Here is a 20,480-nt window from a genome sequence, read left to right as displayed (position 1 = left end):
ATATATATATATATATATATATGTCTTAAAACAAAAGGAATTCCACGATGGAAAGCAGTAACTCAAAACTACACACACACACACACACACACACACACACACACACACACATGTTTTAAAACAAAAGAAATTCCAAGATGAATTCCCAAAGTGCTAATCACAGAGTGGGTACTACATTGAGTTTATTTTCCTCTACGCTGATTGCTAATGGCTGGGCTCTTTCTCCCTTTCTTTCTATGGAGGCACAGGGGGTTTAATCTCAGAAGTCTGGGAAGCTGTCTCAAATGAACCCTGATTTTTCTTCTGGAATTCTCACTTGAATTTTTTTTTCACTTGGATATTTTATCTTCTTGGATATGTCATACAAATTTCTTCACTTCCTCTCCCATTTTCTATGTGTTCCCCCCCCCCCCCACACACACACACACTTTAGAAAGAACACTTTGCTAACAAGTGCAATAGTCTGGGTTCAGTCACCAACACCACCAAGAGGAGGACCAAGGAAGAGAAAAGGGGTATGATTTAACTTCATCTCCTCTTCTATTTTTTAGAGTTTGTTCTGCAGTGTTCTAAATTTCTGAGTTTTAAAAAAATTTTGTTTTTAGGAATCCAAGTCTCTCTTCTGACTTAGTCAGGTACCAGGCATGCATATGGAGTACATATGCACACATTCTAGGCAAAATACACATACACATAAAAACAAATAAAGTTTTTTTTTTTTTTAAAAAAACCCTATTCTCAGTACTATCTGATGTACCCTCATTTTCCTGAGATTACTAAGAGCTTTGGAAACTTTCTTTTCCCTATGTAGCTCTATTTCCTCCAAATTTTGTTTTACTTTTCTCTTGACTGCTTTTTCAGCTGGGGCCTCACTTGAAGTTCTGGCCACTCTTGCTCACCCACTCTTGCAGCTTTCAGAGCACCCCAAAGCTCAAGGGCTTCTGCTGCCTGAGTGGCTCCTATGTCTGGTAAGTCTGTGTCTCCTCCCTTTGCTTCCTAAGCTTGAAATTTTTGTTGTTTCCTCTTTGTCTTTAAGTATAGTCCTTTCAATGTCCTTGTTAGAAGAGGCTTTAAAGAAGGAAGTGAGCATTCTGATGGAACTAGAAGCCTATGTGTCTGCCCTGCCTCCCTCCCATCTCTCTTGAAACTGTTTACTGCCACTTGATTGTTTCATTCATTCATTCATTCATTCATTGTTCTGTAAGGCAATATTTTTTGTTTTGTTTTGTTTTGTTTTTGAGACAGGGTTTCTCTGTGTACCCCTGGCTGTCCTGTAACTGTCTCTCTGTACATCTCGAGCTCAGAGATTCTCCTGCCTCTGCCTCCCTAGTGCTGGGATTACAAGCATGCACCACCAACTGTGGTGTATGTGCTGGCATTCTAGTAGAGGAAGTGCTAGGAAGTTGAATCCAGATGGTTTGGTATGCTAGGCCACAATCTACCTACAGAGCTGACCTTGATCAATATAGTACAGAGAAAAGAGAATGCACTAGAAAGCGCTTTAAGTGTGTGCACGTACAACCACATATACATAAGCACCAAGAAATCTGAAGGATATACTTCAGCATGTTGAAATGTTGAAAGAGAGCACCTGCTGACACTAGACTTGTATACCATCAAATTTTTAAAAATCATTATTATTGTGGTTTTTCAAAACAAGTATGAATCACTACATAAAAACGTATTTTTTTGAGAAATATATGACTTTTATGTAGCGCTTTATGGCATGCTCCCATGATGAATGTGCAGGACCAGCAGCCCTGGCTTCTTTTCCGGCTCCATGATATGGGTTTGCTGGGCTGCTGGACCATCCTGCTGCTGCTGTATGGAGACAAAAGCCCCTTTGATAGCTCCATCCCATCCCAGTCCTTGTCACTGTCTGTTGACTCTGCCTTACCTTCTTAAGCCATCTAACTTTTGAATCTACTGGGTAGCCAGAGGATTCAGGCCTCATTTCCCTGCTCTGACTTCAATAAAGACTTCTTGTCCATAAAAGAAAGTAAGAGAGAGAGAGAGAGAGGGGAATGTATGAGATGAGAAAAAATACATTAGAAACAGAAAAATAAGCCATCCTTTCAAATAGGCACGGAATTGTAAATTCAAAGCTAGCTAGGATACATAGCAAGACCCAGCCTCAAAACAACAACAACAAACAAACAAACCAAAACAAAACCAACTAACCAAACAAAAACAGTAACAACAAAAAGTATAGGAAATGGTAGTGCCCGCATATAACCCAGCACTTGGGTGGTAGAAGCAGGGCTACAAGTTCAAAACTGTCTTGGGCCTAGAGAGGTTAAGCAATTTGCCCAAGGTCATATAGCTACTAAGAGGAGGATGCCATCAGAACTCAGGGAATCTGGCTCTTCTGTGCAATACAATCTTCCTCATCCCATAAAGCCATGCTCTTCTGTGCTATGGCCATGTTTTCCAAAAGCAGCCCTATCAGACAGGAGAAACATGACAGTCCCGACCCTACACCTAAACACAAAGGCAGCTGTCACTAAAACCGTCAAGAGCAACCTGGGGGTTGTTGGTGTCAGTCAAACTGTACAGAGAGGACCACCACTATGCCTGTCCACCATGTTTCCTGGGAAGTAGAACATCCAAACCCCACTCCCCTCCTTGCTAGGGTATGGTACACAGACTGAAGCCAGCTATGGCTGGAAAAAGTCCCTGGAATATGCAGAGAACTGGAAAAGACCCTGCTCTAACTGACTGTTCACAGCAATGACTTAACACTTGTGACACCACACCCTACCCTCTCCCCATCACTAGTGTGAGCTCATGAGGAGGGAGGCATAGGGTAGAGAGGTTTAGAAGAGGCAAGTGGTCGTGTTTCTAGCCCTTGGGCTCTGGCAGCAGCTCATTATCCACAGGAATGTTCTAGCTGTGGAATGGTCAGACTGATGCACCCCAGCTGACCAGCAGCCCACATAGTCCTTTTTCCTGTGGTTCACATGAGCAGGCTGTTGAGGCTCTGGCTAGGATGGTTCCATCTTTACTGCTAAGATTCTGTGGTTCTCCTGCAAGGCCTTCTCCAGTAAATGAAACAACCCTGTTCTTAAGCTGGACACAGAAACCCAACTGCTCTCAGAGGTGGGAAGCAGGGCTCTGTAGAAGAAAGTTAAGAGCAGCTGCTGCCACTCACTGCCAAGGCTAGCTTAGCCAAATCCCCAGGAAAATGCTACAGCACATGAACATCAAAATGCAAACCACAGACAGTCTGCTCTCCTTCCTATACACATGTTCAAACAAGGCTGCTTCCCAAGCCAAGCTCCGGACTTCAGCAGGATGAGGTCATTTCAATGGCTCTGTCTGTGGGTTTTGCTTTCCCTTCATTCTGATGAGCCAATTTCCACTGATTTGACCCAGATGTGGCCCTGGGAGAACAGAAAAGCAACAGCAGAACACGATTGGAGTGTGTGGCCTACAGCTTTAAGAGCTTCCCAGAGCAAGCCAAGTGAGGGAATGCACAACCCAACAGGCCCAGTAAGGCACTGGGTCACAGGTCGAAAGCCTTCAGGAGAGGCAGGTGGGAGGGCCACCTGCTGGATCGGCATTAACATTCCTCTTCTGTAGATGTCCCCTGGCTGGATGGTCAGAGGGTGGAGTGGAGGCTGGCAGTTGGTCACAGACTTGGGTGGGGTGTCATTTGTCCAGCACTTTGAGTTGCTGGAAGTATTCAGTGGAGGCCCAAAGAAACTTCCACAAAAAGGATAAACTCGACTAAGGGTAGGTCTAGATCCTTCAGCAAGCTTCGGCTGCTAATGACCTCTCTCTGTGAAAGTACAGGAGTGCTGCTGGACACGGAGGAGAGGCAGACACTGACTTTAACCAAGATCATCGGCAAGACTAGGGCCAAGTAGCCAGCTCCTCCGTTCTTAAATCCAGAAGGGAGCATGTGACAGCACCTGATAACAAAACCCCTAGGTCTCCTGGTCCCCAGGCAAATCTGGCAGCTGTGAATGTGGCCAGCTGGGTGGTAGTCTACGGGGACAGGAAATGCTGCAGTGGGGCAAACAGCTCTCTGAAAAGCACCACTTCAGAGGACGGAGAGCTGATCCACAGTGAGACTACAGAACTGCTGAATGACAGCCCTGACCTTAGAACTAAGAGCTCACCTGCTTCCCCACATAGAGGAAGAAACTAATTTTGGTGCTCACTCCAAATACAACACTAATTTTAGCTTTCCTATTCAAAGTATTTGCTTGGTTCACTCAAAAGAATATGGATGCCAGTTCTCAATGGAGCACCCCTGAACACTATGATATGGGAAAGAAGGCCAAGGCACAGGATAAATCCCTGAGAGAAGAGCTGGAAATTCTAGGTTGTTACCTACTCAGAGGGACAGAAACTGAATCAGCTGCCATCACAAGTTGTGACAAGCCATGTGATGGGACTGGCTGTGGGTTACCCAGTGGCAAATGGGTAACAACTCAGAGTCTTGGGACCTTGTCCCATCTGAGGAAGGTGAAGAGAATACAATTCTTGCTCTGGTGGCTACTTCTCTACTCCAGATCTATTTGTTGGAGGTTGGTCTGATGCTAATTACTGGCCCTCTGTGTAAACCTGCCTAAGTCATTATATCTGACTGTCTAATTAAACAGCTTATGGCTGGGCAGGGCAGAATGGGGTAGGCATGGCTAAGGTTCCTGGGCTTTGGAGAATCCCACAAGGAATCCTAGGAAGGACAGACGGATGGGAAGAGAGTAAGGAGGCCACCATAATGGGTTAGCCTGGAGAAGAAACCTCATGGGGCTGGAAGGAAGGACCCAATAATGGCGTGAAAAGGCCCAGATGAAGAATAAAAGCAAATATTTAAAAGATTATGTATAGATGATAGGATGATTAAGGAGGATGGCACTGGATGGGAGCTGGGAGATGGATGGTGAGCTGATTTAGACAGTGCAGGTAGGAATATCTGCCCAGCAAAAGATAAATAAGGCAATTATAAAATCTAACAATTGTTTGTGTCTTATTTATTTGTGATAGCAGATTAGATAACACCACTGTGATAATCATAGGGCTAATAATAAACATTATATAGCCCACCAGCCTTTTTAAAAATTTCTACAACATCTATTCATTCCGAAAGTGCTCTGAAAGCAATGGTTCCTCCAGCCTTTAACAAGAGAGTTCTGAAGAGAGAGGTCTCTGCTGTCAAGATGGTTGTTGGAAGGGAATGAGTAAAACAATCAGAAGGGGTACATATTCTGGGTCAAGAATTTGTGTTGGGTATCAGGGACCTTTCTACCTTGGAATCATTCTGCTTAACTTTCTTCCACTGTCCCCCTAAGGCCCAAGGCTCTGGCACACTCAGGCCAGAAGCTCTGAAAACACCACCAAAGAGAAGATATTCAGCTGTCTGATACCACCCCTGTAGAACTCATTTCCAATCAGTCTGTTAATAAACAGGTATTGCACAAAGTGATTTCCAGGACAGCTGACAGCCAGAGAAACCCTGTCTCAAAAAAACCAAAATGGGGAGGGGCACTGCTACCCTTTCTACCTCCAGCCCTCCACATCATTACACTGACCATCTGGGAGAGGCTGCACACATTTGTCCCCAGGGCAGGAACCTCCTAAGCACACTCCAGAGCAAGGGCTCTCCAGGGCTGCCCACTCTGCAGCCACCTCAATTAATTTAGCACCTCACTGATGTATATCCTGGAGCGGCAGTTGTCAAACTGTGGGTCGCAAGCCCTTTCACAGGGGTCGCACATCAGATTTCCTGCATTTCACATATTTATACTATGATTCATAACAGTAGCAAAGTTACAGTTGTGAACTAGCAACCATGGTTGGGGTCACCACAACATGAGGAACTGTATTAAAGGTTGCAGCATTTGGAAGGTTGAGAAGCTCTGCCCTAAAGGTAGGCGGGGGTCATCACAGCTGGAACACACATCGTTTGGGGCTATGCAATACTTAGTGGTCAGCTGATAGGTTCCACCTGACGAAAGTTAAAGGCATGATGCAAAGGATGCAACAGGGGCCTCAAATGGGCTTTTTTCTTTCTTCTTTCTTTTCTTTCTTTCTTTCTTTTCTTTCTTTCTTTCATTTTTAAATTTGCTCCCTTGTCTCACTTGATGAGTTAGCAACCTAAAAATTGTCTGTGTTCAAGCATCTTGAAAAACTCACAAGTCTAGCCCCAGTCCTTTTCTTCTCTTCTCTTATCTATCTATCTATCTATCTATCTATCTATCTATCTATCTATCTATCTATCTATCTATCTATCTAGAGGGTCTCACTATGTATCCTAAGCTGGCCTGGAATTGCAAACCAAGGTTGCCTCAAACTCACAGAGATCCACTCCCTTTGCAAGTGCTGGGATCAAAGGCTTGATCCCAGTCCTTTCAGTACTAATACTCACCATGTTCCTCATCTCAGCCTTTCCTTTTATGACCTTATGTTAATATGAGCATACACATATTCCATTCTCTTTAAGTACATGTGATCACCTGAGTTCTCCAGGGTCCACATGGAGCTCCCTCTTTTCTGCAATACTGTGAAGTAGCCCATGATATGCACAAACACCATACTTTACTGACCTCACAGGGTCATTTAAGTTGTTTTACTTCTTGTTTTGGTCTATCACAAATGATACTGCAATGAATATTTTCTACCTCTTCAAGCATACATATGAGCATGTATCTAAGCCAGATATCAGGAAGAAGAAAGGCTAGCTCAAAGGGACACATTTTTTACAAAGGTGGATGTACATGCATCTGGCATGTCTAATGTTCATCTATACCCACTGCACAGGAGCACCTGAAAATCTATGCATGGGGACTGAAAAGATGCCAAGGTCTTGATTCTCTCTGGTGTGCTCTCAATGAGGTAGTTTGCTATATGCTATGCTATAGATATCTACAAAGCCCTCAGCCATCAAATGTAGATATATATGAGAGGTACTTCACTCCTAGTTAATGGTGACTCTCCAGTCATTAAAAAAAGCCCACTACATGGGCCAGGAGTGATGGTACAGTTTTAATCCCAGCACTGAGGAGGCAGAGGCAGGTGGATCTCTGTGAGTTACAAGCCAGGCAGGGATACATTATGAGAGCACTGTATTTAAAAATAAAAAAGGTCAGCCAGGCGTGGTGGCTCACACCTTTAATCCCAACGCTCAGGGAGGCAGAGGCAGGCAGATCACTGTGGGTTTGAGGCCAGCCTGGTCCAGGACAGCCAAGGCTACACACAGAGAACCCTGTCTTGAAAAACCAAATAAATAAATAATATAAAGAAAAAGAAAACTAAAAAACAATAAAAATAAAAAAGATCTAGTACAATGGCAGTAAAATAAATACAATGATGACAAGAGCAAGAGTGGGAAAAACGAAGAATGAGACCAACTCATTTCATGAAACTGAAGCAGAGTGTAAATGTACAAGACAGCACAGGAGGAAGCAGCCACACAGGCAGTCAGCATGCCATGTGGGGGTCCAGGAGGGAAGCTAGGTTCTGAGAACAGCTTCTGAGGCCAGGAAGGGAAACGAAGCTGAAAACCAAGAGCAACTTGAGGGCCGCCTGCAGAACAAGTGCACTAATTGGCTCCATCGTTGTCATGTCCCAGGGGAAGCAGCTAACGCCAGGTGAAAACAGGAGGGCTAGCCTCCAAAATAGTAAACCAACGAGCCAGAGCAGTAGTTGACAAACTTCTATAAAAAGGCAGCTAGTGAATGCCTCAGGCTCTGTAAGCCAGACAGGGTCTCTAGCTCATATTCTTCTTGATTGGGAGCGTGAGCTAACAGTATTGTCAGACTGTACCACTCAAGCCCAGTCTGGCAGCCAATAAGCCCCTCTCCCAGCCATACAGTACCACAATAGCTTCCCACGCAGGGCAGAGACCTACTGTGGAAAGAGATCAACTACTGTGCTAGCAGCCAAAACATCGCTCTCAAGAATATGCACCCAATGCTTCATTTTTAAGTATGAATGAACTACTGTGCATCACCAGACACTGAGGGAAAACAGAAGCCTGAAGAAGAATGACCAAGATAAACAAGGGAACCAGATCCCAGAGGAATGAAATAGTTTCAGGGTCAGGAGATAATTTAAAAACAACAACCCTAATTAGTGTGTTGGAGAAACCAACACAATTTAGCTTTCCTAAAGCAAGAACAAGATACATGAGAATGAAACTGGAGAATGGGAGGAAAGAGAATTTAAAGTATAAATGCCAAATTAACACCCACAGTAGAACACCTGGAAGACAAAGTAAAGACAATGTATCAAACTACGGTAAGACTTGGAGAAGGTAAGACAATTGAAAAGCTCAGTCTTGGAAGTCTGTTCATAAATTGCACACACAAGAACCTGAGTTTGAGTCTAACACAGGGTGAGGGATGTCAAGCAAAAAGAAATGGGTGAAAAGAAATCATCAAAGAAGGACAAAAAAAAAAAATGTATGCAGAGCAGAAGAATGCCCAGACTTCAAACTGAGTGGCCTGAGATTACTCAGGGCAACAGATAAGAAATTTCTATACAATGAAGGAAGCAAAATGAAAATAACCCACCCCCAGGTACCTTCAAATGAGAATCAGGCTGGCATGGGCTAGGTTGTGTTCTTGGTTATGAACCTAGCCTTGAACGTCTGAGCCATCCCTCCAGCCCTAGTATCAGGTATCTTAATAGTGACACAAATGGCTTGAAGTCAACGATCAATGTTTTTAATGCTTTCAGGGAAAATATATTCAGTTAAATTAAATCAACCAGAAGCAACAACAAAACAAAGGTTTCAGAATTTACCTTCCACATATTCTTTCTATGGAATTATTTTATAATTGCTTCAGCTACTCAAGAAAGAGAAACAATAAAGAAAAGATACAGAATTTAGAAGACACAGTCTTACCTAGGGAAATTGTGAAAAGTTGTTTCTGGTTAAGCACTATATAGCATGCCTACAACAACTGACCAGGGTGGAAGAGTATGGAAGGGCTTTCTGCAAACAGAAAGATGATGCCATGCAATGAATTACAGAACTAAAACCCAAATGTGTGGTTCAGTTCATGACCAGGGAGGAAAGGCATAGTATTCCTTTAAACACAGTGAAGAGGGGCATCCAGAAACACGAAGAAAAAAGTAAAAGCTGATTAAAAAAAAAAAAAAGACAACACTGGTTCAAGTGTTACTCAGACTAAAAAGCAATGTGATTCAGAGGAACTACTGGGACTAGAATATGAGAATCACTGAACTTGGATATCACAAGCACAGTAATATTCACTATGATGGTGGGAAAGAAGCTACAATACTACACTCTGCTTGGGCATGCAGCAAATATTAAAATGCCAAAATATGGGAAGTACTGTTCAGTGATTTTTTTAACTTAGAACCAACATTGTGACAAAGCATGAAAGATTACCCAACCTGGCTGGAGATATTTGCCTGGCATGCTTGAGGCCCCAGATTCAATCCCTGGTACTGCAAAACAACAAAAGACTATGTAACGGAACACACTGGCAATATGAAGTAAAGAAAGATGAAAGCTAAAAAGACAGTGACAGAAGTAAGGAAACAGTAGAAGGCAGAAGAAACAGTGGAAACGTTGGACATATTTTCACCTGATTTGCATTAAAAACCACCACCAACAACAACAAAAAACATGGTAGGTTTAAAGACACTTAGAGTTCCACAAGCAGATACATAAAAAATGGTAGTGCAGGAAATGAGGAACAAGAAAGAGTTGATTCTTTCTTTCTTTGTCTCTCTCTCTTTTTCTTTTTTTGAGACAGTTTTTCTGTGTAGTCCTGGCTGTCCTGGAACTCACTGTATAGACCAGGCTAGCCTTAAACTCAGATATCCACCTTCTTCTGCTTCCCAAGTGCTGGTATTAAAGGCTTATGCCACCAAGCCCAGAAATACTTTACTTTCCTTTTCTTTTTTTTATAATTTATTTTTTTATATGCATTGGTGTTTTGCCTGCATGTATGTCTGTGTGAGGGTGTCAGACAGTTACAGACAGTTGTAAGCTGCCATGTGGGTGCTGGGAATTGAACACAGATCCTCTGGAAGAGCAGTCAGTGCTCTCAACCACTGAGCCAGCTCTCCAGCCCCTACTTTTTTTTAAATTTATTTATTTATTCATTCATTCATTCATTCATTCATTCATTCATTCATTCACTTTACATCCCAATCATCCCACCCTCCCTCACTCTTTCTCCTATACCCCCTCAAATATGGGAGTGACTCTAGCTGAGAAGCCTAGTAGCAGGGGTCATGAAGACTGAAGAGGCCACCCTCTAACTAGACAGGACTCCTAGCAGAGAAAGAGGAACACCAACCCACCCACAAAAACTTTGACCCAAAATTTACCCCACCTACAAGATGTGCAGGGATAAAAATAGAGCAGAGATTGAGGGAATGTCCAACCATTGCCTGGCCCAACCTGAGACACACCCCATGGAGAGAGCCAACCCCTGACACTATTTTTTTTTTAATTTTTATTTTTAGTTACAATTTGTTAACTCTGTGTCCCAGCTGTATCCCGCTCCCTCATTCCCTCCCCCTCCCCAACTCCCTCCCTGGTCTCCTCCCTGCCCCTTTCCAAGTCCACTGATTGGGGAGGACCTCCTCCCCTTTCATTTGACCCTGTTTTATCAGGTATCTTCAAGGCTGGCTGCAAAGTCCTCCTCTGTGGCCTAACAGGACTGCTCCTCCCCTGGGGGGGGGGGGGGGGACAAAGAGCCTGCCCTTGCGATCCTGTTAGAAATAGTCCTTGTTCCCCTTGCTTTGGAAAACCACTTGGTTACTGAGCTACCCCTGACACTATTAATGATACTCTGCTGTGTTTGCAGATGGGAGCCTAGCATAGCTGTCACCTGAGAGGCTCTAACCAGCAGCGGACAGAAATAAATGCTGAAATTCACATCCAAATATTAGGTGGAGCTCAGGGAGACTTATGGAAGAGTTGGGGGAAAGATAAAAGGAGGGGACAGGAGCTCCGCAAGAAGACCAACAGAGCCAACTGACCAAAGCCCAGGGGGCTTACCAGGAGACAGAAACACGAACCAAGGACCAGGCATGTACTGGACCTTGGTCCCCTAGGTAGATGTAGCCAATGGGCAGCTCAGTCTTCATGTGGGTTCCCTAATAAGGGGAGCAGGAGCTGTTTCTGAGATGGACTCTGTTGCCTGCTTTTTGATCACTTCCCCTTGGTGGGGCTCCTTGCCAGGCCACAGGGGAAGATTTGCTCAGTCCTGATACAATTTGATGAGCTGGGGTGGGTTGGGCAGAGGGGCCCCCCTTTTCTGAGGATACTTTACTTTCTTAATGGATCAAGAAACAACTGAATAACTGAATATTTAGAGTCAGTGTTTGGAAGACGCCACCAGAAGCATGAACCCAAGGAACTTGTTTTTATTTGTTTTGTTTTTTTTAGGTGGTGGTGGTAGTTTTTTCTTATTTATTTATTTTTTTTTCAGACAGGGTCTCATTTACACTGGTAATGGTGTGGTTGCTTCTGAGAATGGCAGTGGGAAGAGGGCACAGCAGTTAAGAGTCTGTTCACCCCCACTACAAGCCTCTGATTATCTGACCAGGTAACTGCACTTCTGACTCTGACAAATGCCCAACCCTCCCCCAGAGACTTAAACAATTCTGCTGAACAGTTAAAGTTAAGAGCTATTTACTAATAAAGTCTGACATTTTATTTTAACTCCATTCAACTTGAGACTCTCATGATTTCATATGGTAAAAAAATATTCTTAGGTGGGCAAGCCAGCTTTCTGATTCCCCACTTATCATTCAGAGAAACTGAGTCTCTGCAATTCAGTGACATTTTCTGGTCTGATGATCACAGCATGCTGGTAGTGTTTTGGCTGAGACTTGTCTGGCAAGACATCCCTTGCTGGCCACTGTTCAGATAACTCTTGTCCCTTGGCTCAGCTACAGTGGAAGGGCTGCCGAGGACATCACGGAGGATTGCTGAGGGGCTTGTGCCAATCTGTGCTGGAGAGGCACCAATAGACCCTGGTACCCAGGCTTCTTCCAATGGCTGGAGGATCTGCCACATTGCTTTATTCTGTCGGGGTTGGCATCATCTTGGGATGCCTCTGAGAACAACACAGGGCTCCCTTATCTTCAGGAAAGAAAATAATCTGGCCTGATCACGCCCCTGCCCCATAGAAGAGGAGTCATGCAGAAAAAGAAGCCTGATAATGCCCCAAATATAGAATGCTGAAACTCAACACTTTCACTTTCAACAAGTGACTTAAAAAATAAAAATTAAAAAAAAAAAAGCAAGAATGAGGATGGAACCATTTAAATGTGTAGGAAAATATTTTTAATCCATCTAAGAAAGGGCCAGTTTTCTTATCTATTAACTAGGAAACATATATTTGTACCCATAAAAAACAAATGTCTACTGCAGCTGCCTCTGTGTGAGTCTGTCTGTGTATCTGTCCGTCTCACCGCAGCTGCCTCTGTGTGTGTGTGTGTCTGTCTGTGTGTCTGTCTGTTGTGTGGCATAAACCACTTAGAAACTAAAATAAAATTTAAAAAATACCCATAACTCAGAACACATGGTTAAAGAGAGAGAATGTTACCCAAACTTCCTTGCCCTGCCCCACCACTTTGATTCCAGGATTGATGATTTCCTTCTTGTGCTCACGGCACTATCACAAACGCACACATGCCTAAGCAGCAGACTGTTAGTATCTGCTTGCTCATATCACCAATCACATCGTGCACTGCTTGCTTTCTTGCCCCACCTAGTGATTTAGCCTCCATGGATATATGCAGCTATAGTTCATTTCCACTGCCAAAGAGAGGTATTCCACTTTGGGATTTCACCTAAAATACTGATTTTCTCTACCACTACTTGACTAATTCTAGTTTTTTCTACCATGAACAGTTCCTCCAGGGAAACTCTTCTGAGAATAATCTTTTAAAATGCTCCTCCCAAACAAATCCTTCCTCCTCCTTCCAGAACTTGAGTTTTGCCTCTGCGGATAGGACAAAGCAGAAAAACTTGGCCTGTGGCTAAAGTACTGAGTGTTCTCTGCAACCAAGAGAGTGATTCCCAAGATGTCAGACCTCTGCTCCCTGTCCAGGCCTCTCACTCAGACTCCTGTCTCCTCCAGTAAACCTGAGCTTCCACACCCTGCTTTACAATGGTGAACAATCAGCCCTTTTAAAGAGAGTCTGTATTTCTGAGCCACACCTCTCCACTACTGTCTCCCCCTTCTTCCCTGGGTCAAACACAGACCTCAAAGAAAGACTCCATTAATAGGCTGAAGGAGCCAAGGCAGGAGGAGGAGCCAACACGGCTCTGCCCAACAGGATGGCACAAGAAGACCAAGCATGTGAGATGCCAGCAGGCTGGCCCACAGGCTCTTGATGTTTGCCACCTACCCTGGTCAAGCCCAGGCATATTTCCTGTGTGACAATCAAGGATCAGAAAATGGGAAAGCTGTAAAAGTAGTAAGAGATAACACAGAGGCACTCTTAAATCCGTACCGTATGCCTGCTGTGGTTTTAAGAGCTTTGTAAGGGAGGAGCAGTCCTGTTAGGCCACAGAGGAGGGCTTTGCAGCCAGTCCTGAAGATACCTGATAAACAGGATCGGTTGAATGGGGAGGAGGTCCCCCCATCAGTGGACTTGGAAAGGGGCACGGTGGAGATGAGGGAGGGAGGGTGGGATTGGGAGGGAATGAGGGAGCGGGACATGGCTGGGATTCAGAGTTAATAAAATGTAACTGATAAGAAAAAAATAAAATTAAATAAAAAAACTCATTATGAAAAAAAAAAAGAGCTTTGTACACCTTACTTATCTCAGTGGGCTGAAACCTATGACATCACTTTAGGAGGTTAACCTAGCATTTAAAAAAGGAAGCAAACAAGACTTGAAAGAAGTAGAAAACTACTGGTAATACATCAATAAAGTCATTTGGTTTTGTGAAACCTCTGGGTCCACTTATATTCATGTACACTTATTTATATGTGTAAAAATCATAAAATAAAATATACTTCTCACTGAGGACTGAGACTAAAACCTGTTGCAAAATACTCCCTTATCTATTTCATAACTGTCCATCAAGATATATTCAGCCCAGTTTAACAAAGAAAAAAAGCTTAAGTCACTTCACAGACTTCCTCTGTGTCCATGTCTCAGCCTCTGTTCTCACCTGCATTTCCAACACAACAGGCAACAGTCTCCTTTCTGTTCCTCTTTCTTCTCCAGACCGCACGCCCTTCTCAAACCTAGAACATTCTCCCCCTATCTTTCTCGGGCTCCTTCCCTCTCAACCATCGGGTCTCTGCTTACATATGACCTCTACTTGCAGAGCCTCTTGGTCCCAGTCTGGGCAGCTCTCTACCTTCGGCCACTGAGACACTGTTCACTTGTTTGTTGTCTGTCTTCCCCCCAAGACTCAAAAGAGAACTGACACATGTTGTTTGTACTCGCACACTGAAGCATCTGGACAGAGAAGACCCTCACAGTCGTTAAGTGAAGAAACAATGCTCAGGGCTTTTTCAGTGGGTAAGGTCAGCACCAGGACTCCAACTCTAGTCTGCCTGACCCAACTCCTTACTCTGTACCAATAGGGAAGTGTCAGCACTGGGAGTAAGTAAGCACCTAAGTAAGCCTAGTTCCCAAGCCCAGGCTCCCTCTATGGTATCCCTGGTAGAAGGAACCATGAGTGGCTTGCAGAGGCCGTCTCCTCTGCTCAGCTGAGAATTGTGAGGATACCACACAATCTCAGATTTGTTTTGTTTGTTGTTTTGTTTTTCAACGCAGGGTTTCTCTGTGTAGGCTTGGCTGTCCTGGACTTGTTTTGATCTCACAGAGACCCACTTACCTCTACCTCCCCAAGTGCTGGGATTAAAGGCGTGAGTCACCACACCAGGCTGCACTCTCAGATTAGAAGAAGAACACATTACCAGTCATTTAAAGAAACACCAGAAGAAATCAATCAAATCCCTGATTTAGGCTGAGTCCAAGCTAGCAGACAGATGGGGGGGGGGGGGGGGGGGAGGACACCTCTCCTGGTTGTAGCGGAAATTCACCTGTAGCAGCCTTTTTTAAAACTCTACTTTACTTGGGGTATTGAGGCCTCTACCTCCCTTCCCCCAATCCCCCAACCTTAAGTAAGAGAGAAAAGATTAGTGGGTAGAAGGGCCCCAGACCCCTTTACTTCTTCCAGCTATTTAAGGTCAAGGGGTTGGTTCTTTTAAGACTCTACACCAATCTCTGTCAACTGCAGACACTGCTAGCAGTCTCCTCCACACCGCTGCACTCAAAACGTTTCTCTCCATCTGTCTACCCCCAAATGCCACATTGTCTCTCGTCTCTGGTTTCTCCAAACTGCTCCACACCACACACCAACACTGAACACCTCACAGAACACCACACACCAGCACTGAACGCCACACAGACTGCCACACACCAACACTGAATGTCACACAGAACGACACACAATCTCTTTCTCACTCTCATATTTATACTCTCAGAGTGCTAGGCCATGACACTTTCCATGCAGCATGTGGAAAGCCATTACCAGCTGGCAAGAGCCACGCTCTGCTGAAGACAGTTAACAGGTGTGGACAAACTATAGCCCAACTAAAATGCCACACTTGGGATTAAAACAAAAGTATATTTACATAACACAAAGAAACCAAAACTTCATTAAACCTAGTCAAGTGATTTTATGTAAAGGAAGGCTAGAGAAGCAGCCAGAGATCAGCAAAAATACTTCAAAGATACAAGTGTGTACTGAGCACAGAGGACTAAGGCTGCAGGAACTTCACTTGAAGGCACTTAGGGTAGGGGTAGGCCAGAGTGAACTGTAATCCTGAATCTGAGAACAGAGAGGCGGGAGCCACACAAGGCTCTAAGTAGGGCCTGACCAGGATGCCCAGAGCTGGAGAACTAAGGGTCAGAATACTTTGGTAACACTGCCACCATGTGGCTATGGAATGCCTGTCCCACAGAAAAAGGAATCTATGGATAGATTCTCCTTGTGCTGCTGACATCTGTTAAAATGGATGTCAGTACTAATAATAAGTAAGTCCTTACAGTAAACATTGGTAATCATTGCTTCTGATGTTCTTTTTTTTTTTTTTGTAAATAAGCCAAGCCACTGGGTAATGGGGCGACCTGACTCCAAAACTGAGTTGCTGAACTCCCAGCCGCCTTAAGCAAAGTGGGTGTCAGTCAACCAGCCAGTCAGCACTGACCATTTTAAATGCTCCACATATGACATGAAGAAACTATACAACAATCACAGCTAATTTTCTGGGTTCCTGACAAGCAGCCACAGCTAGCTTTGACTATTTCAAATAGTTTATAACAGACTTTCAGCTATTACAAGCTTTGCTGTACTCCAGAGGACTCTGCAAGCATTTACCTGGGCCAGAGAGGGAGCACTTATCCCAGTGACCTAGCAAAAGGGATACATGTGACTGGGCACAAATGCAAGCCTTCATTTGCATGTTAGGTGTGCTGCTGTTATTATTATTTTCATTCCCTCTCTGGCTGTGAGCAGAAATTCATTCACTCAAGTAAACTGAGAGACATCACCAGCTCCTGAAGGCACAGTCCCAGCCACAACCATTTCAAATAGTTTGTACCAGACTTATTGCCATCACAACCCTCAGTGGGGGTGATAGCCTATAACCTAGGTCTAGTCAGGCTAGAAATGGAGCATTTGTCCTGAAGCGCTTGCAGAGGGACTGCTGTGACTGGCACAAAAGGGACAATGCCATGATTCATGAGAACACATACCTTCATTTGCATGATCGAGGCACCATCCCCTCTGTAACAGACAGGCTAGGGGACCCTCTTTTGCCCAATTAGACCCAATAAATGTCTTCTCATAAGTGGTCTTTGCTTGACTACTTTTGTTTAAGCAGCTGAGCTGACAACACAAAGAAAGGAGTAACAGAGACCGCAGAGTGGCAGCAACCAGAGGGGTGGAAAAGCAATGGCAGTGACAGCTGGGCAGTCCCGCAAAAACGGCAAGGCTCCACACAAGCAGCAGTTCAAGAGTGAACAGTGCAAGTACAACGGTTAGGAACACTGGCTGCTCTTCCAGAGGATTGGGAGTTGTTCCCACTTGATCCCCACAGCCATCTGTAATTCCAATTCCAAGGAATCTGATGCTCTTCTGGCCTCCAAGGGCACTGGCCACACCTGGTGTACAGACATACATGCAAGCAAATACCACATACATACAAAATAAATAAAGAATTTTTAAAGCAGAGAGAAGGGCAAGAAGGGGCAGAGGGTAAAAAGGGATAAAAGACTATAAAGGATCAGAGAAAGCGTTCCAGAAAACTGTCAATTCATTAAAATCAACATTCTCAGACACCCTACGCCTAAATCTGTAACACCGGCTAGTATCAAATGCTATGGAATCCTGACTCACATAAGAGCTCTAACACTCACTGAACTGAAGGTCCTGATACCTGAGGCCTGAACAAGAACTAGAACATGCCTGCAAGCCTGCTGCCACAGGCTGTCAAGCCTTGGGAAATATAAAAGCTGTCAAAGAAGTTGAGGCTTCTCCTCAACTGCCCATAATTTCTCTTTCTTTATGTCGTACAGGAGAGTAGACTAGGGCCCCACACTTGTGCAAGCACTCTACAATTAAGCTACAGCCTCAGTGTTCTTTCACTTTTTATATAAGATAGGGTCTCACTAAGTTGTTCAGACCAGTCCTTAACTTGCTCTACAGTCCACATAGGCCTTAAATTGTGAGCCTTCTGCTTCAGCTTTCCATGACCTAGGAATACTGGCTTATGGCCAAAGCTTCCACCCAGGTAGAAAGAGTCATAGCATTTGTCTCTCTGCTTCTTCACAATAACTCGTGGCCCTCTTGTCACTGCCCTACACATGCCTAAGGGTCAAAGATGGCATCTTACTCAACTCTGAAGCGATGGTACTTAGCACAGGGCCCAGCACATCAAAATAGTAGCTACAATTACTAAAAGGTCAACACTTAAGAAAGTAAATACAGCTGTCAATTTCCATCAACTTAAACCAAAGAATCTGGCTGTCTTTCAGTCAAAAGCAGGATCTTGTGCTGGCTGTCTGAAAGGCTTGCTTGTCTCATATCAAGTGATTGCATGTCTTTCAAAGAACAATAGCCCTCAGTGACAAAGCTGTGAAAACACTAAAAAAAAAAAAAAAAAAAAAAAAAAAGACATTGGGGAGCTGGAGAGATGGCTCTGAGGTTAAGAGCACTGGCTGTTCTTCCAGAGGTCCTGAGTTCAAATCCCAGCAACCACATGGTAGCTCATAACCATCTATAATGAGTTCTGATGCCCACTTCTGGCATGCAGATGTACATGCAGGCAGAACATTGTATTCATAATAAATAAATCTTTAAAAAAAATTTTAAGATGACATTGGGGCAGGATATCGGGAAAGCCCAATTGTTCTTAAATGCCAAGGGGCAAGTAAGAATACACAAGGATGTGACCAAATCACCATGTGTGCAAAACATATTCTAGAATTTCCCAATTGAGAACCATTAAGGTCAACTCATTTCTCTCATGTGTTGACTACAAAATTTTGACATATTATCTCTTGCTTGGGGCATGGAACGTTTATCTTTTTAGTAAATTAAAAAAATACTTTCAGGTCTAGAGAGGTGGTTCAGTATTTAAGTACTGACTGATCTTCCAGAAGATTCAGGTTCAATTCCTAGCACCCACACAGTGTCTCTTTTAAGTCTCTGTAACTCCAGTCCCAGGGGACCTAACACTCTTCTGGCTTGGTCTCTGTGTGCACTGCATACATACGGTGTACAGACATACATGCACACACTCATACATACTGACACAGACACACGAATGTTTTCAATCAAAAACAAATTTCTGTTACCCATATGTTCCTGTCCTACTGAAGTTCATCCTGCTTGATCATCCTGTCTGTCTCTTCTACCAGGAAGTGGGATTCTTCAGGGAAGAGACTACCTGTGCACCCAGCACATCACATAGCACATGGTTTTAGAGTGTGGTGAGATCTCTGCCTACTGAAACACTTCATTTTCCTGTTACCTACTGGTGTGCGATTTTGAATTGGTTACTTAGCTTTTCAAATCTATAGTTTCCTCACCTACAAAGTCCTCTCACAATAGTGCTGTCCTATAAATTAAATGTATTAAATGTTACATCCTAAATTAGTATAATAGTAAAGGTTAAGAGGTGTTGGAAATTATCAGTTACGTCCACGAATAGATAAATTTATTATTCCGTCTCATGAATCACACTTTCTCCCCCAAATACACTGGCCCAGGAAGGATTTCTCCACTTCAGCATTCACAGCAGTTCTCTGTTGTGGCAGCCCATTCTGTGCACTGTGGGATGTTTCCCAGAAAACCTATCCTCTATACGCTAGATATCAGCAGCACACGCACACCCAGTTCCAACAACCAAAATTATCTTGAGAGATTGCCAAGTTCTCTGGAGGGAAATGCCCTCCCTCTTTCATTTAGAACTACTGTCCTAGAACTTTCCATTTTGAAAGAGAGTCTATTCACCACAGCCTTTAGTTTCTCCCCACATGCAACCATCTGCTTACCACTCAGATGCCTTGGAGGAAACAGATTATAGGTGCTGTAGATATCGTTGGAGAACTGCAACTTGAGATCGGGGCTCCCTGTCAGGAGCTGTGCCACGTGTTCTACCTGAAACGGTGTCTTCTCCAAGATCACAACAGCATCCTCTCCACATGTATCCCCAGAGTCCTCGTTCACCTGCAGGCAAAGATGTCATTAGTGGGCCTAAAGTCAGCGCCACTAGAAAAGCCTCTACAGCGCATGTAGAAGCTTCCAAGGCCTCTGAAATTCCAGCACCTGGGGCTAGAAAAATAGATTTGTTGACAAAATGCATTCTGTGCAAGCATGAGGACCTTAGTGTCCATTTACAGAACCCATGTGAAAAAGCTGGGAGTGAGAGAAATCCTGTCTGGAAAAGCCAGGAAAAAAAGGGAGGGAGGGAAGAAGGAAGGGTGAGAGAGCCAGCTAGGTATGATGGTGCTACTTAAAAGCCCAGAACTGAAAGGCAGAGATAAGTGAACCATGGGGCCTGCTGGCTAACGAGCCTGGCCTAATCAGCAAGTTCATCAGTGAGAAATCTCGTACCAAAAAACAATACAAACAAGCAAAAAAACAAGACAGAAACAATACCTGAAGTTGCCTTCTAGCCTACACATGGACACATACTCAAACACAAACACACACACTAATAAAGCAAAGATATAATAATAAAAATCCCAGCACTTGTGATACGAGGGTCTCTTAAACCACAGCACCTGTATTTCCTTCCCTGAGGACTCCCTTCTGAGGAAGTACAGCACTCACTTCTCCGAGAAAAGGCATCTATCTTAATCAAAATCCTCGTAGAAATTCTCAGACCATTCTTCCAAAAGATTCAAAGTTTTTCAGCTGCCATCTATTTTAATTTTCTTATGATTCATTATCAGTAAATGTTTGATTTGTATACCTATTTTATATGCCTATATCTCCAGGG

General features: G+C 43.9%; 1 protein-coding gene across 1 annotated transcript in view; it reads right to left on the bottom strand.

Moving 5' to 3' along the window:
- Positions 1 to 20,480, bottom strand: part of Dcps (decapping enzyme, scavenger) — a 47,813-nt gene that overhangs the window by 26,292 nt on the left and 1,041 nt on the right. Inside the window, exon 2 of the mRNA XM_055601460.1 lies at positions 19,531 to 19,705. Within this exon, the coding sequence (XP_055457435.1) occupies positions 19,531 to 19,705 (175 nt within the window). The remainder of the gene's footprint in view (positions 1 to 19,530; positions 19,706 to 20,480) is intronic.

The sequence above is a fragment of the Psammomys obesus genome, unplaced genomic scaffold (genome assembly GCF_907164565.1).
Source record: "Psammomys obesus unplaced genomic scaffold, mPsaObe1.curated_primary_1811, whole genome shotgun sequence".
Classification (NCBI taxonomy): Eukaryota; Metazoa; Chordata; class Mammalia; order Rodentia; family Muridae; genus Psammomys; species Psammomys obesus.
This window is presented reverse-complemented; position numbering and strand designations above follow the sequence as displayed.